Here is a 14,844-nt window from a genome sequence, read left to right on the forward strand (position 1 = left end):
CTACTGTCCTCTGCCATAAAAAACTAGGAAAGTTTTGAATAAATATTTAAATCTGAGATAAGAGTAACTTGAGACGCTGTACAAGGGAAATTAAAGGATTTAAAGCAGTCTTTCCCTATTAAGTCACTGTTACTGTATATAGATCACTTAATTCCCACCAATGCAGCCCTCAGGTTTCCTCTTTTGAAGGCTTCCATGTGTGTATGCACTACTGTTTGGGGGATGTGGGTACTGAAGATGGAGCTCAGGCCTTATGCATACTAGGTAGATGTTGTGCTGAATGCCCAGGTGTACACTCATAATTATGATAAAGGTTTTCTCTACCCCAACAGTGGCAATTTTTCTGGCCAGGTGCATTTCATCTTATATTTTGTTCATGGGTACATGCGTGCCAGCCAGTTGGTTCTCAAGTATCTTTACCCACTGAGCCATCTCTATGGTCTTTATCACATTTCCCCACTTAGCAGGCTCTAATATACAGGGGTTATTCTCTCTCACCACATAAGTTAGCAGGCAAAGCCTGTGACTTTTCAAATCATGAGTCTCTTAAACGGATTTAAAGCCTAATAGAGCGTTGCTGTGTCAATTCTAGTCATTGTGGATGCCCACGGGGCACTGCTACCTTCATTGAATGTGTCCTTCCATTTCTCCAACAGATATAACTGGTGCAGTGCAATCCAAGCGAAGAAAATCCAAGTAAGCAAGCTGGAAGATGACTTGATACTTGTAAATGTGTGTGAATTTTACAAAGCAATTTTCAGCTGTGACTTTTTAAATCTATTTCTGTACAGTTAGTCATTTTAATAACACGGTCCTTTTCCTAGTCCCTGAAACCTGTCTAAAAGTATAACGGGGAGCAACCCTTTTGGTGTTGCAAAATGAAGTTCAAGGCTTCTAAAATGTTGCCATGTATCGAAAGGAGCTAATGCCATTGTAAATGTTATTAGTTTCAACATTTCTTAAGTGGCCTAGAGTACAGGGTGAACATTTGTAGATCTTGTAATGATGTATTGTGCTGTGGAAGTACTGTGTGTGAATAGCAGTAGTGGGGCAAAAAGCAATCTTGTCATTTGGAAATGTAAATAATTTTATTATATAGTGTTTTGGATGTATTTGTTGTAGAGATGGACCAGTGAATAAAAAGAATCTAAGGGTTTGTACAATGTGAAATACTGAACGTGTTAAATAAATGTCTTTGTCATACAACTTAAAAGTATGTTATTGGAAAGGATGAGCAAGATTTTCTTGTGGGTCATAGATTTATAAACAGAGCTTTCATTGTAACTCACACACAGCCCACCTGGCTTTGAACAAACATACTGGAGGGAGGGTGCTAATTATTTCATTAGTCTAAAAATAATCACCAAGTATAGTGGTAGATTCTTATGCCTCTACAGCCCAAGCACTATATTTGCAAGTTCAAGGTCATCCTCAGTTACAGAGTTTGAGGCCAGGTTGAACCTTGTCTCAGAAAGCAGAACCAGCCTTCCACCAAAGGCACCCAGGGTTTTTGGAAGAAGAGGCTGTCCGAAACACAGATGGCACTTCCCCTTCCACTCAGGAGATGCATTCAGACTGACCAGCAAGATTGTCTTAGCACAGTTTACAGTTAACTAGGTAGCTCTTTGACCTTGGCATGACCCAGTGCTTGGGACTAAGTGCACCAGTGTCTGCTGTGCTTTAATTCTCATTTCTGTACCCGGGGGTCTTCATATATGTGTCTTACAAGGATCTTCTAAAAATATTTTAGGAGTCAGACCCTATATTATCTTTTTCTAGTAAACTATTTGTCCTCTTCCTTTCTTGTATGACAAATAAGAACAAAGCCTAATTATAATGTCCTCTGCCTTGACTAGACTTGAAAACATAGTGTTTCTCAGACTTTAACTCAGCTGAGGCAAAAAGCTTAATGTGCTTTAAATAGATTTTTATTTGTTTATATTATTTTTTCTCCCATACAGGAATAGTATTACAACCTAACATTCAGAATCCTGTTACACACATACACAGGCATGCCACATGACCAGGTCGAGGTGGTTGTGTCCTTGAGTCTGTCAACACATCACAACATGGTCAGTCAAAGAGTTTTCACTTCAGCCAGTCTCAACACAAAACACCCAACAGAGATGCACTCAACTTGTTGGTTCCATTTGGAACTAGGTGGTAGGGAAAGAAGGTATTAGAAGCAGGCTGTGGTTTGTCTGCATTCAGTCCCCTCACACAAAGCTACATGGATCTTGAATGCCACCCAGGAGCTCTGGTAGGGTCCTTGTTGCACCTAAGACATTATAGGTCACAGCAAGTTGATCAGAGGGTTCCAGGATGGGGAGCAGGCATACTCCAAAACAGCACCAAACTGCACTCACACACACATAGTGCCCTGCTGGGGCTAGACTGGCAAAGGTTAGAAAGTGACACCAGCTCAAGAGAACCACTCAAGACTTATTGGAGAAAGCTGCAAGTTGCCCTTTGATGTAATTGGGACTCACTCTAGAAACAGGTCCCTCTGACATCCTTAGTTTTGGCAAAGTGCTGGTAGTACTGACTTAATACAAACTGGTACAAATTTCTCTAGGGTCTCTGAAATACCAATCAAGACAGACTCTCTAACCTCCTCCTGTCTAGGGTTGCATAGGACTTTGTGAATTCTGGTTCCCTTGTGTATTCAAGTTCTGTGGTTTAAGAAAAAAAGAAAATCCTGAAGCATGCTCAAGGTGAAAGGCACATACAGTCAATACAGTATGACAAGGTCTGATGCTTCAGGAGTAGACTAGCAGGAGACGGATAAGTGTTGGTTCTTACAAATCTATACACAACAAAAAATATTGCCACACTCAAATGCTACAGAATCTATAGGAAAGTACAAAAGAAAAATAAGCCTTGCAACCAGTCAGATGAGAGATTGGAGGGGTCTAGAACTACTGGAGCTTCGAGAAATCAGGTCAGGAGTGAGGCCTTTTGAAATTTGAGCCAAATGCCCTATCAAACTTCCCACAGCAGCAGGATCATGGGCATTTGCCCAGGACTGAGCCTAGGCCCCCGACTGGCAGTGAGGACTAGATAAGAAGGACAAGAGGAAGTTTCAGCTCTTAAGAGGTGCTGAAGACCCTAAGCTGGCTGGGAAGTGACCCTTAGGACAGTTGGAAGAGGAAGTGTACTAGGTTGTAACTGGAGAACTTGGTTATCGGCTAATAGGGCCCTAATGAGCTAGTGGAGGATTTTGATCTGTTTATAGTTCCCGTTTGGCTTATTGGGCTAGGAGACCCTAACAGGGCTTCCTCTGTCCCCACCCCGGGGAAACCCTCTCCCATCCCACATGAAGCCTAGTAAGAAAGGATCAGAGAGGGCAGCTACCTTTCACCCTCATAGGAATGCAGTTTTCTCCAGCCCCAGCATGGCTCTCAGGCCTGACACCTGGGGTTGGAGTGAAAGGGAAGACCTGTGTCGGTATGTAACAGGAAATCTAAAGGTTTTAAGGAAGGAAGAGCACACAGTTTAAAAAGGACAGCTAGAAAGAACTGGAAACAACTTGGGGCATCCCAAGAGGCTGTTGCTGGTGTCTGAGCCCCACCACAAGAAGGGAGAAGCTGGCTACCCCATCCCTGTGCCCTACCCAAGAATTCCTTATTCTAGATATTTAACTAGGAAGGGAAGAGGGGTCATAGGGCACTCAAAAAGAGCCCTGTGGGAAAACATTAAGAAGACTCTTGAAGGCCTTGAATCTCTAAGAAAATTTTGGGAATTGGACAGTGAGGCTCCTGACGTCCTCTACCCAGGAGTGTTTATTACTCAGCCATAATGAGCAAAGTATGAAATATAAGGCCAGAGGCAAGATGAAGGCAGAGCTGTCAGTCCGGGGATGGTTTTACCCACTGTTTTCCTCCTTCGAATCATGCCTCTGTATTCTTGCCTTGGGGTAGGTATCCTTTTCCCTGCCTGAAAACCCTCTGGCCTGCATCTCTCCTAAGCTAATTCTAGCACCTTGGGCATATGAACAGAGATGGCCAGGATGTTGGGGCCTTACCCAGCTTCTACTCCTGGGGTGGCATGTCAAGGTAAGGTAACAAGGTACAAGCCCTTCGGACTCCAGACTCATGGGGGCGGGGAGGGGACAGATTTCAGGAAAAAACCTGGAAGGCAGGATTATAGGAAAAGGAAATGGGGGCAGACTCCAGGCTCAGGCCTAAGACCAGGGCTCAGCTCCTCTGACCAAGCACAATGCCAGCTCTCTAGATGCCCTGCTCCCTTCTGTTTCTCAACCCATCTGTTCCTGTCTGAGTCTCCCAATAGGCTACCTGTTTCCCTCCATTCCCTTCACCTTATCTAACTTACAACTCACTGTCCTCTTCCACATACTTAAACTTTCTAGGCCTAAGCAGCAATAAGGAGCCCAGCCCCCAGGGCAGAGAAAGGGGGAAACTAAAAACAAAGCCGGTGCCGAGGTAAGGACAATGGCCCAGGCCTGGCAAGTTGTACCTGCAAGATTGGAAGGGAATTGCCAGGAATTGGGGGGGGAGGGGTGGAGAGGAGTGGAAGCGATCCCAAACAGAAAGTCTTGGAAAGCAGAGCTGAAAGTAGAGAATGTGCCACGTCAGGGTGGGCTAGGGGGGAAAACGTGAAGGAGCAAGAGACAGGAATAGGTCTGAAAAGGAAGCATGAGAGATTGGGCATGGGGAGTGTAAATCAAACACTGGGGGGTCAGGGGAACCAGGAGGAGAGATTAATAGGTGAGTTAGATCAGAAACAGAAGTAGAGGGCCATCATCCCACCTCAAAACTTAGGAAGGAGGGAGGTTGTGATATCCAGATGGAGGCGGGCGGACCCTGAATGCCCCTTGAGTAGCACACAGCTGCTGCAGAGGAGACAGATGGGACCAGGAGACTGCGAGGGATTGGCGGCGCAGCAGGGGCGCTCAGTAGTTGAACTGGCGCTGGCACGGCTGGTAAATGAAGCTGCCCTGGTGCTTGGGCCGTCGCGAACGGCTCTCCCGGGCGCGATTCTGCCGTTGCAACACCTTAGCACTCAATGTGTGGCGCTCGGCGCGCTGCCGGGCTCTCTGCAGCCTTCGCACCTGGCCAGTCTTCTCCAGCAGCACAGCTCGGGCGGGCATAGGAGCGGCTGCGTGGTGCAGGGCCCTAGGCTCCCGGTGGGCAGGCGCCAGCTCTCTGCAGGGACAGAGTACAACTCTGTCAGAGGGGGAAGAGGTGGGGGTTGGCCATCCCACACCCTGTCACTACGGAGCAGACCATACGATGTCCTAACTGAGCACTACAAACTCTTCCCTTAATCACAGTTAGAGATGTGATTAAGCGCCTGGAGCAGACAACTAGACAGAATAGGGGAAAGGCTCTGACCCTCAATCAATAGAAGCCCTACTCTGATACGGTCAGCAGTTCAGACTGGTCCCTCCCAATCCCCACCTTAGCCACAAGATCATGCCTCTTTTCCATCAGAGAGCCTTGATGACAACCCACCTGACACGCCCTTTATCCCAAGGACACGTCCCTGCTAGTCTCCTAGACCCTAGACTCCAGTCTCCACCCACAACCCACTCACCCATCGCTGAGGTCCTGATCAGGCAAGGCAGCTTCAGGGTGAGGGGAAGGTGGCCCAGACTCCAGCGCTATGGTGCTGCCGGTGACATAAACGGACATGCTGGGATGCTCAATGAGGAGGTCCTCCAGGGGATTGCTCTGGAGGCGGGCTGGCCCAAGGCCGGGCCCCTCTGCAGTAAAACAGGCGGGAGGGGTAACAAACCAGCTCTCGTCCATCAAGGAGGGCGCGGGTGGAGGGCGGCCTGCAGGAGCAGGAGAGGCCCCAGGGTCGGGAGGAGCTGTATAGCTGTCTATAGGGTATGGGAATGGGAAGCCATGCAGAGGGGAGGGGGGCAGCAGGGTGGGACACACACGCACATACATACCGGACACAGGGGATGGGGAGAGAAAGGGTATCGTTAGTCAGACCTGCAGCTCTATCCATCGTGCCCAGAAAGCACCTGAAGGCCAGGATCCTTAGCCAGATACCCTAGGGATCCCAGGGGTATGCCCCAACAAATGCCAGAAGACAGAGCTTTCAAGAGAAGGGTCTACGTTACCTCACCTCTGGGCCTCGTTGCTTCAACTTTACTTTGCCCTAGTAGACCTAGGGGGACTCCAACTTCCAAATAGCCCCCTTCCCCTTCCACATGGCAGAAGGTCCTGTCCTTATGCTTCATAGACTAGGGAATCAGAGAGCTGGCTCCTGACTCAAGCCTCACCCTGTAGGTCAATGATGAGCCAGCCATCCACTTCATCCTCCTCAGAGACAAAGGCCCCCGGACAGTTGGAGTCTTCAGGAGGTGCAGGGGTGCTGAAGAAAAGGCTGGTGAAGCGCTGGAACATGGTCAGCTGGTGAAGCAACCTCAAGGGGGCGCCCTATGGCAGTTCGAAGCCCTAGGAAGCATAGAAAGACATTAGAACCACAAACTAAAGTCAGCCCTTACTTGGTAGCTGGAGACTGAGCTACAGCTCCTAGCTGCCAGAACAGTGATAAGAGAGAAGCCTTCGGCGTGCGAGCGCTTTTCTGCATTCTGGAGGTGTTCCTCCTGTTCCAGTATGCATTTAGGAAAGTGTTGGGTCTATCTGTCAAATGACAACAGTAAAACCCTAATAAGAGTTAAATGAGCAAAACACTTAATGACATGTTTAGAACAGTGCCTGAGCACACAGTAAACATTCAATAAGCTAATAAGCTTGGTGTTATGACAGGGTGCTTTGGGGATATGGAAGAAGTGATATGGCCAGGCTTTGCCAGTGTAGGTCTCTAGAGGAAGATACAGCCAACCTGGGCTTTGAAAAGTAAATAGGAATTTTCCATTAAGGGAAAAAATTGTCCTAACATCATCATCATAATTAGCATTCCTGTGTCAATAACATACTAACCACACTATACTCCACTATTTTACCTTATGCCCTCACAGTGTATGAAGGGGCCAAGACTGGAATCTTAGTACTTGGGAGGCAGAGGCAAGAGGACAAGAGTTCAAAGACATGATGACCCCCATGTCTGTCATCCTACAACTTAGAAGGTGGAGGCAGGGGGATCAGGAGTCCAAGTCCTACTGAGGCTACATAGTGAGTTTAAGGTCAGTCTGAACTACATGGGACCCTACTTAAAGAAAAAAAAAAAAAAAAAAAAACAGCCCCTGGCTACATGAGTTCCTGCCAAAGGGACTGAAAAGGAGTGGGAGGGAGAAAGAATATTTTTTCTGGTGAAGAGAAAAGTAAAACAAGGCCCAGAGAGGTTAAGATAACTACCCAAAGTCCCACAGCTAGTAAAAGACACAGGTAGTATTTGAACCCAGGTAGTTAGTGGCACCCATAATCACCACAGTCCACTACTGTCTAAATTAGGCATTTTTAACTTAGTAAATTGGACTGTGTCTAGGTGTATTTTTCTAGGGGAAAAAAAAAACTTCTTGGGGGGCTGGAGAGATGGCTCAGCAGCTAAGAGCACTGACTGCTCTTCCAGAGGTCTTGAGTTCAATTCCCAGCAACCACATGGTGGCTCACAACCATCTGTAATGGGTTCCAATGCCCTCTTCTGGTGTGTCTGAAGACAGCTAGTGTACTTATATATACAAAATAAATAAATCTTTAAAAAAAAAAAAAACTTCTTGGATTTCAGCAAGATTTTCTAATTAACAGTCTTTGAACCCATAGACCAAGAATAATTATAGTGTGGTTTGAACAGTGTTCAATTGCAGAAACCTGAGATTGGGCAGCCCTCGGATGAGGAGGACCTATGCCCACAGGTCCTCCTCACAGCTCTGACCCCCAGCCCCCTTCCCCAGACTCTTGTTCAAAGTTGGCAACCCTGGCCAAGAGAAAGAATATTGGCTAGTGAGGCAACATGTCAGTGACAGGCAGTGGAAGAAGGAAGCTGTCAGATCCAAGGAGCCCTTGAGGATAATAAACCCAAGCCTTCAGACAGTCTCCCGTTCTAGGAATGGAGACATTAAATTGGGAACATTAACCTACCCAACAAAGCTATAGCTTAGTGGTAGTGTGGCAATGCAGAATGCATAAAATCAGAAAAACCTCAACAGATAATATCCAATATAATGATGCACAGGAAACAGGGACACCAGACACGTGCCCTGGCCCAGCCAGCACCCCTGTGCCTATCCACTGAATGATGTAGATATCCTGGCATCAAACTTTAGCATGCGTTTATTAGGGTTCACACTGTGTGCCAGACCCTGAAATGAGCCTTTTCAACTGTTAACATGTTGAGTGAGAAGCTCCCTGGTGGAAATCATACAAAAGTTAGTGACAGCCAGAAAAGAGGGTAGGTAGCCACCAGCCAGCTATGACTGCCCCCCTTCCTGTGACCACTAGGAGAGCCTCCTGGGTTTTCTTTCCTAGCCTGACGGCTTCCTGGTTCTCAGATTCCTGGCTCTGCTCCAGGAAGAAAGAACCATTCCCTTAATACTACAGCAGCAGCTGTGCCCAGAATAGCACTTGATGCCTAAGCCAGCCCTAGCCCAGGTCATTCTTGAGCGACCCCCAACTTGGGAAGGACTCCAGATCTACTTACTTGGAAAGTAAGAAACATCCTCTGTCACCCTGCAAGCAGACTCAGGAAACAGCATATGCTGTGCAATCACTAGTGCCAGGGAAGGTCTGGTTCACCCAGCTGACAGCTTGAGATCTGATGGGAGGCCAATAGAGGGAACTCCCAACTCCCTCTCAACAACATCTGCCCTGGAAGCAGGCAACTGGTGACTCACCTGTCTGTGGTCAAAACAGCTGGGAGACAGCAATTTATTGGGTTCTGGGGTAAGAAGAAGGCATAGGAGGTCAAGGCCTTCTAAGGGACCCAGTTTTCAGAGACCTCCTGGGAAAATGTCCAGGATCAGGAAGACTGAAACACCCCATTAAATTGGGGTGGTGCTGAACCCAAGCTAGGGTCCTCCATAGATGGTTATATAGCTTGTAGCTTGTACTGCAGCTAAGGAATCTGTCACTTACTGAGTGTGATTCTAGTTGGCTGAGATCTCTAGTAAACTGTCTCTCTGAGTCTGTTTCTCCTTCCTTGAAGTGGGCTTTAAGGCCCTCAATATTTGTAGGCTGAAAATGACATCAACTAAGGCTCTGCACACATGTCAGGGATTAGAAGGATGTTATTATGTTAGGGGGCGGAGCCTGAAGACAGAGGAGATCCGCTGCCATCTGGTGCTGTCTCCAGGACCTGGAATCTGAAGCTTCCTTCATCTACCTACCACCCTCTCAACTTAAATCTGTATTTGCCGTCTGACCCTTCCTCGGGTTGCAAGGAAAAAGCAGATGAAAGGCCTGACCCCAGTCCCTAGATTAGTCCGGGAAACCGCCGAGTCCCCTCGGATCTCGCTTGTCTTTCAGAGTCTCTCAACCCTCGACCGGCTGGGCACGACAAAGCGCCCACCGGGTCACCAGAGGACAAGAACCCAAGCAAGCCTGGAAGGCGGGGCTGGCCTTGGTGACGTCTCAATGTCATATGCAAATAACGCGACGTCATGGCCTACCGGCTTAGGGCAACCAATAGGGAGCCAAGAACGCAGCTCCGGCGGCCGCCGGCGGAGACAGACAAAGAACGGGAGAGGGGGGCGCAGGGCGTGTCCTGGGGGTGCCCGGAGCCCCCAGCCCCGAGGTCGGGACTCACCTGGGGCCGCTGCAGCAACCGCTGCGCTGAGGTAGTTGTGCGGCCGGGCGTCCCCGGGTCGCCGGTGCTCACAACCGGAGCCGCATACCGGGGACAGGCCGAGAGACGGCGGGGCTCGCGAACGGACGCCCGGAGCTGCTGCGGCCGCTGCGCCGGGGCTCAGGGCACAAATCCGAACGCTTCAACAGCTGATTGTGACGTCACAAAGGGGCCCGCCCGCTCGCGTCAGCGGCCGTCGGAGCGGCGGCCAATCGCAGGCGACGAATGCTCTTTCCCCGCCCCTCCGCGGTTTGCCAGCGGGTGGCTGCAGCCCGGGAGCTGCGCTCCGAGCCTCTGTCTGAGTGGAGGTGACGGCCCGAATTCCCTGCCCCCAGTCACCCACAGACCTCACACTGAAAGCGACCTCCCCCCATTCTTCCTCAAGAATCCCACCTCGCCGTTTTTTCCGCACATACCCCTGCTCCCTCACTTGCCCCAGTGCTCCGCACATCCTTTCGCCTGCATCTTAGGTACAGGACACCCACCCCACCCACCCCTGCCGCGCTCCATCTGTAAGTCCCTTTTACCCCCCTCCTTGTCCTTTACTCCACTTCTCCACAGTGTCCTTCTTGTCTGCTCTCCCTCTATCTTATCCCTGCATGTTTTCTGTTTTTCGGGTTTTTTCCCCCCGGTGGGCTTGAGCGGACCTTGCCCCTTCCGCGGTTACAAAGGAGCACCTGTGAGTGTTAGGGAACTGGTGGGGCTGACGGGAAATCTGGCCAGCGTAGGACTTGGAAATTGCTCTAAGCTGAATAAACATTGACCTGGAGACAGCTCAGCCTAGAACGTTTACATACCTTATTTAGTCCACGTTGCTACTGGAACAGGACAGAGGGAGGAGTGACGGACAGAGCAGGATTGTTAGTCCTGATTTACATGTGGAGAAACTGAGATTACATGCACCTGCCTTTAATCTCAGCACTTGGTAAAAATAGGCTCAACAGTTGAAAGGCAGCTTGAGCTACAGGAGACCCCAGAGAGGAGAGGGAAAGAAGGGGCAACTACTATTGTTTCTTCCAGACTGTCAGCTGACACTGGACACTTACCATATGCCAAGCACTGTGCTGATTTTTAGTCTTCACAATAAACCCAAAAGGTAGGTGTTATCCTCCTTTTCCAGGTCAGGAAACAGCCTAGGAGATCTGTAACTTCCCGAGGTAATTAAGCAAGCGTCAATGGCAGGGCCAGGAGTTTAACTCACAGGCACTAGCCTTGACTCTGATCACTACCTGAACCAGAAGGACTGAACTCCAGGATTCTAAAGTCTGCAGGGAAACCTGGCTTCCAGGCCTGTGCCTCAACGGTGGGATTTCAAGTACGTTCTTCTACTCTGGGCCTTAGTCTATCTGTCACGCTGCCATAGATATCCGATCCGAACTTAGAGCTGACAGGGTATTCCAGACCCTTCATCCTCAAGACGGCCAAATTCATGCTCCAGACCTCAGCTCTTGCAGTGGCCTGTGAAATGCTAAGGGTTCCCACGACTAGAGTGTCTGGGTCTCTAGAGCAGAGGTGGGACATGAGGCTCTGAGAGTTGCCCATTTGGCCAACAGGAGCTAATTCAGAGCCCCATGCTCCGGTGATTTCAAGAACCCTGCCCCAGCCCGGTCAGAAGACCATAAGGGAGGACTGAAGTCTGCCAGGCAGAGGAGACAGCCAGAAAATAATACCCAGAGGCTTGAGGGGAGGTGATTAGCACTGTGTTCCTTACACTAGGGTTTCCAGTGCGTCCTCATTTGTGCAAGCCTGTGCCCTGCCTAGCACAGCCACTTCCAGTTAATCCCATACCCTCCCTTGACCTCCCTGCAGACAAACTAATCCCTAACGTGTCCCTCCTGTCACACACTTGTGTGCTCTAAAACCTTACATTCTCACAAAGCCCCCACAATCCCAGCAACACTGATGGCTCTCACAATCCAAACCGGGTTGTCCACCAGCAGCTCCCCCTTTTTGTCTTGGTGTCCCCTGAACTGGTAAACCTTTGTCTTTTCAAAACTCTCTCACCTCAGTGAGTTTAAGCTCTCTGTCTAGATTGCCCTCTCTGAACCTTTCTAACATTCCTCCCTGACTTCAAAATTTGACTAGTACTTCTCAGGGGAGGCTACTCTTGTCCTACCCATGTGTCAGTGACAACTTTGATGGACAGTCTTATTTGCTTTTTCAATAAATGAAAGTGGCAGAGTGTGTTGCTTGCACTTGTAGTCCTACTACCCAGTGTCTGGGACAGCCTGGGCTACATTGTGAGTCAGAGCACACACATGCTTTGTGTGTGTGTGTGTGTGTGTGTGAGAGAGAGAGAGAGAGAGAGAGAGAGAGAGAGTTGAAACAAGAGTTTTACTACATAATTCTGGCTGGCCTGGAACTTGCTATGTAGATCAAGCTAGCCTGGTCTCACAGATAATCACCTGCTTCTGCCTCCCAAGCCTTGGGATTAAAGACATGTGCTGGCATATTCAGAGACCCAATTAAAAATAAAAACATTTGACTGGGTGGACTGGAGAAAGAAAGGGCTCAGCAGTTAAGAGCACTGACTTCTCTTCCAGGAGACCCAGGTTTGACTCCCAGCATCCACATGGCAGCTTACAACCATGTAACTCTAGTTCCAAGGAATGTGATGACAATTTTTGGATCTCTGCACATTCATGCATACATGCAAGCAAAGCGTACATTACACATAAAAATAACTAAAAGTACTTTATGCATCTCATCTAAAATAATTTTTAAAAATCTGAAAAGCACTATTAATAGAAAATAAGGCTAGAGAGATCACTCAGTGGCTAAGAGCATTGGATGCTCTTCCAGGGGACCAGGATTTGATTCCCAGCACCCACATAGCAGCTAACAACTGTAATCCAGTTCCAGGGAATTTAACACCCTCTTTTGGCCTCCTCAGGCATTGTCAATGTGATAAACACATACATGCAGGTAAAACATCCATACATAAAAACAAATCTTAATGTTTTTAAATAAGCAAGTATTGATTCCTATGTGTATGTGTGTCTGAGCAAGTGAATGATTGACATCCCAAGAACAGGGTCTTTGTTCACGTATTTCCCCAATCAGGCTATATGTCATGTTTGACATATAGGGGACTTTAATCAAAGGCTTAGTTATTGTAGTCTGAAGCCCACAGACAGTGTCTGGCATAGGAGTCTCCCCATGGACCCTCTATCTTGGTAGGAGCACAAAGTTCTGATTCCCAAAATCTAGAGAATAGGGCTCTTGGCATACCCTCTGGTACCCTAATTGACCTGGATTCTGTTCCCAATATTGGCTGTACCCAATGTTCAAACTGCTAAGCCAACTTCCCATCTACTTGGGACTCTAGCTTGGGTATGGCAGCTATGGAAAGGGGGCTGGGGATTGGGCTTTAGTGGTAGAAGCCCCAACGCATGATGCCCTAGCTTTAATTTCCAGTACTGCCAAAGTAAACATGTAAATTAAAAGGAGCTGGAAGAGGGGGAGGCTGGAGGGATGGCTCAGCGGTTAAGAACACTGACTGTTCTTCCAGAGGTCCTGAGTTCAAATCCCAGCAACTACATGGTGGCTCACAACCATCTGTAATCGGATCTGATGCCCTCTTCTGGTGTGTCTGAAAACAGCAACAATGTACTCATACATAAAATAAATAAAATCTTTTTAAAAAAAGAAAGAAAGCACTTGGCCTCTCAGCACCCACTCAATGACTCAAACATTTGTAACTCCAACTTCAGGAGATCTGATGCCCCCTCCTGACCTCCACTGGCATTAGGCATGCATGTTGCTATGCCCGCATACATGCCAACAAAACACCTGTACTTATAAAATAAATCCAAAAAAAAAAATTATGCTAGGACCCTTCCCTGAAATTTTATAATCAGACAATACATGGATGTACTTGAACATACATGGATGTAAATAAAGATATCTGTGAACAAAAATGCATACATGTGTAGATGAGTTCACACTCGTGGGACTAGTGGCTGCCCATGTCCAGCTAACCTAACTCATTCCTACTCATTCCTGAGTAGGAACACCTGCCCAGTTTTATGGGCACTAGGATTGGAGGTCAAGAGGCCACCCTTGTGTTCATGTATAGGCCTTAGGTTGGCACTTAAGAACTCTGAACTGGGTTGGGGCCTCTAAAGGGCTGAGATGTGTCAGCCTTGGGTGTGTTCCTCATGAGACCTTAGATGTGCACAGCAGGTCTGAGCCCATGTGATGAGAACACGACGGTCACTCCCCACCCACCCTCTCCAGCCCTAGATAGTCACTGAGACAGAGCAAGGAAACCCTCAAGTGTAGATTTTTTTTTTAATTAAAAATTTTTGGCAATATGGGGAATTGAACCCAGGGCCTCCTTCATGCTAGGCAGACACTTTATCACTGAGCCACGTTCTTTCTTTTCCTTTTATCTTTTTCAGCATCTTCTAAAGTTGACCAAGTTGGCCTTGGACTTGCTCTCTAGCCTATGCATGCCATTAGTGTATAATCCTCCTGTCTCAGTTTATCAAGCTGCTGAGATTACAGGCCTACTCCATGAGCCTGGCAAATAACATATCCTTCCTATTTTACTATTGAAGGAACTAAGACTGAAAGGAAGAAAATACGTTTCTAATTGCAGGCACTCAGGCCCTTATCCATGTGAACTCTGAGCAGGAACTGCTTCTCCTTTAGGGAGAGACTTAGAACATTAGTGTGCTTATATTTATTTATGGGGGGGGGCATCTGTGCCACAATAAAGTGGGGGGCTCAGAGACAGAGTTGTGGGACTGGGTCTGGTACCCTTTTGTCTATTACTGTGATAAAGGCACTATGACAAAGACAACTTCTAGATGGAAGGTTTCAGAACATTGGGGTCCATGGCCATCATGGTGGGGAGCATGGTAGCAGGAAGACAGACATGGTGCTGGAGCAGACGCTGAGAGCTCATATCTTAGCACCAGGCGGAAGGATCTAAGTGAGTAGCACTGACTTTTGAAACATTAAAGCCCACGCCCAGTAGTGTACCTACACCAACAAGGCCACACCTCCTGATCCCTCCCAAACAGTTCTACCAACTGGGGACCAAGTATTCAACTATATGAGCCTATGGGGCCTAGGCTCAGTCAAACCACCACACCCATTGAACCATCTTTATAGCCC

The 14,844-nt window shown here is 48.1% G+C and overlaps 2 protein-coding genes across 5 annotated transcripts in view; one reads left to right on the forward strand and one right to left on the reverse strand.

The window, feature by feature from the left end:
- Positions 1–4,430, forward strand: part of NCOA6 (nuclear receptor coactivator 6) — a 78,875-nt gene extending 74,445 nt beyond the window's left edge. For all 3 annotated transcript variants that reach the window (XM_080924899.1, XM_080924901.1, XM_080924900.1), the window contains one exon: positions 657–4,430. In XM_080924899.1, the coding sequence (XP_080781025.1) occupies positions 657–700 (44 nt within the window). In that variant the 3' untranslated portion in view covers positions 701–4,430. The remainder of the gene's footprint in view (positions 1–656) is intronic.
- TP53INP2 (tumor protein p53 inducible nuclear protein 2) lies at positions 1,899–9,851 on the reverse strand. Of its 2 annotated transcripts, none has more exons than XM_080924903.1 (4): positions 9,682–9,851; positions 6,257–6,431; positions 5,557–5,725; positions 1,899–5,165 (listed from the first exon to the last, which is right to left on the reverse strand). In XM_080924903.1, exons 2-4 carry the CDS (start codon positions 6,378–6,380, stop codon positions 4,913–4,915), a joined length of 546 nt encoding a protein of 181 aa, XP_080781029.1. In that variant the 5' UTR covers positions 6,381–6,431; positions 9,682–9,851; the 3' UTR covers positions 1,899–4,912. The 2 variants fall into 2 exon arrangements, with proteins under 2 accessions (XP_080781029.1, XP_080781028.1); XM_080924902.1 differs by having other exon boundaries at positions 1,912–5,165; positions 5,557–5,845.
- Between the last annotated feature and the right edge of the window lie 4,993 nt (positions 9,852–14,844).

The sequence above is a fragment of the Micromys minutus genome, assembly GCF_963924665.1.
Source record: "Micromys minutus genome assembly, chromosome: 11".
Classification (NCBI taxonomy): domain Eukaryota; kingdom Metazoa; phylum Chordata; class Mammalia; order Rodentia; family Muridae; genus Micromys; species Micromys minutus.

Bases quoted from the DNA above. Each gene is read 5' to 3' on its own strand.
- TP53INP2 (XM_080924902.1), bottom strand. From the start codon at position 6,380: ATGTTCCAGCGCTTCACCAGCCTTTTCTTCAGCACCCCTGCACCTCCT. The intron at 5,846-6,256 runs GTGAGGCTTGAG...CATACCCTATAG, and splicing joins GCTCATCATTGACCTACAGG to ACAGCTATACAGCTCCTCCC. The intron at 5,166-5,556 runs GTGAGTGGGTTG...CTGTCCCTGCAG, and splicing joins GATCAGGACCTCAGCGATGG to AGAGCTGGCGCCTGCCCACC.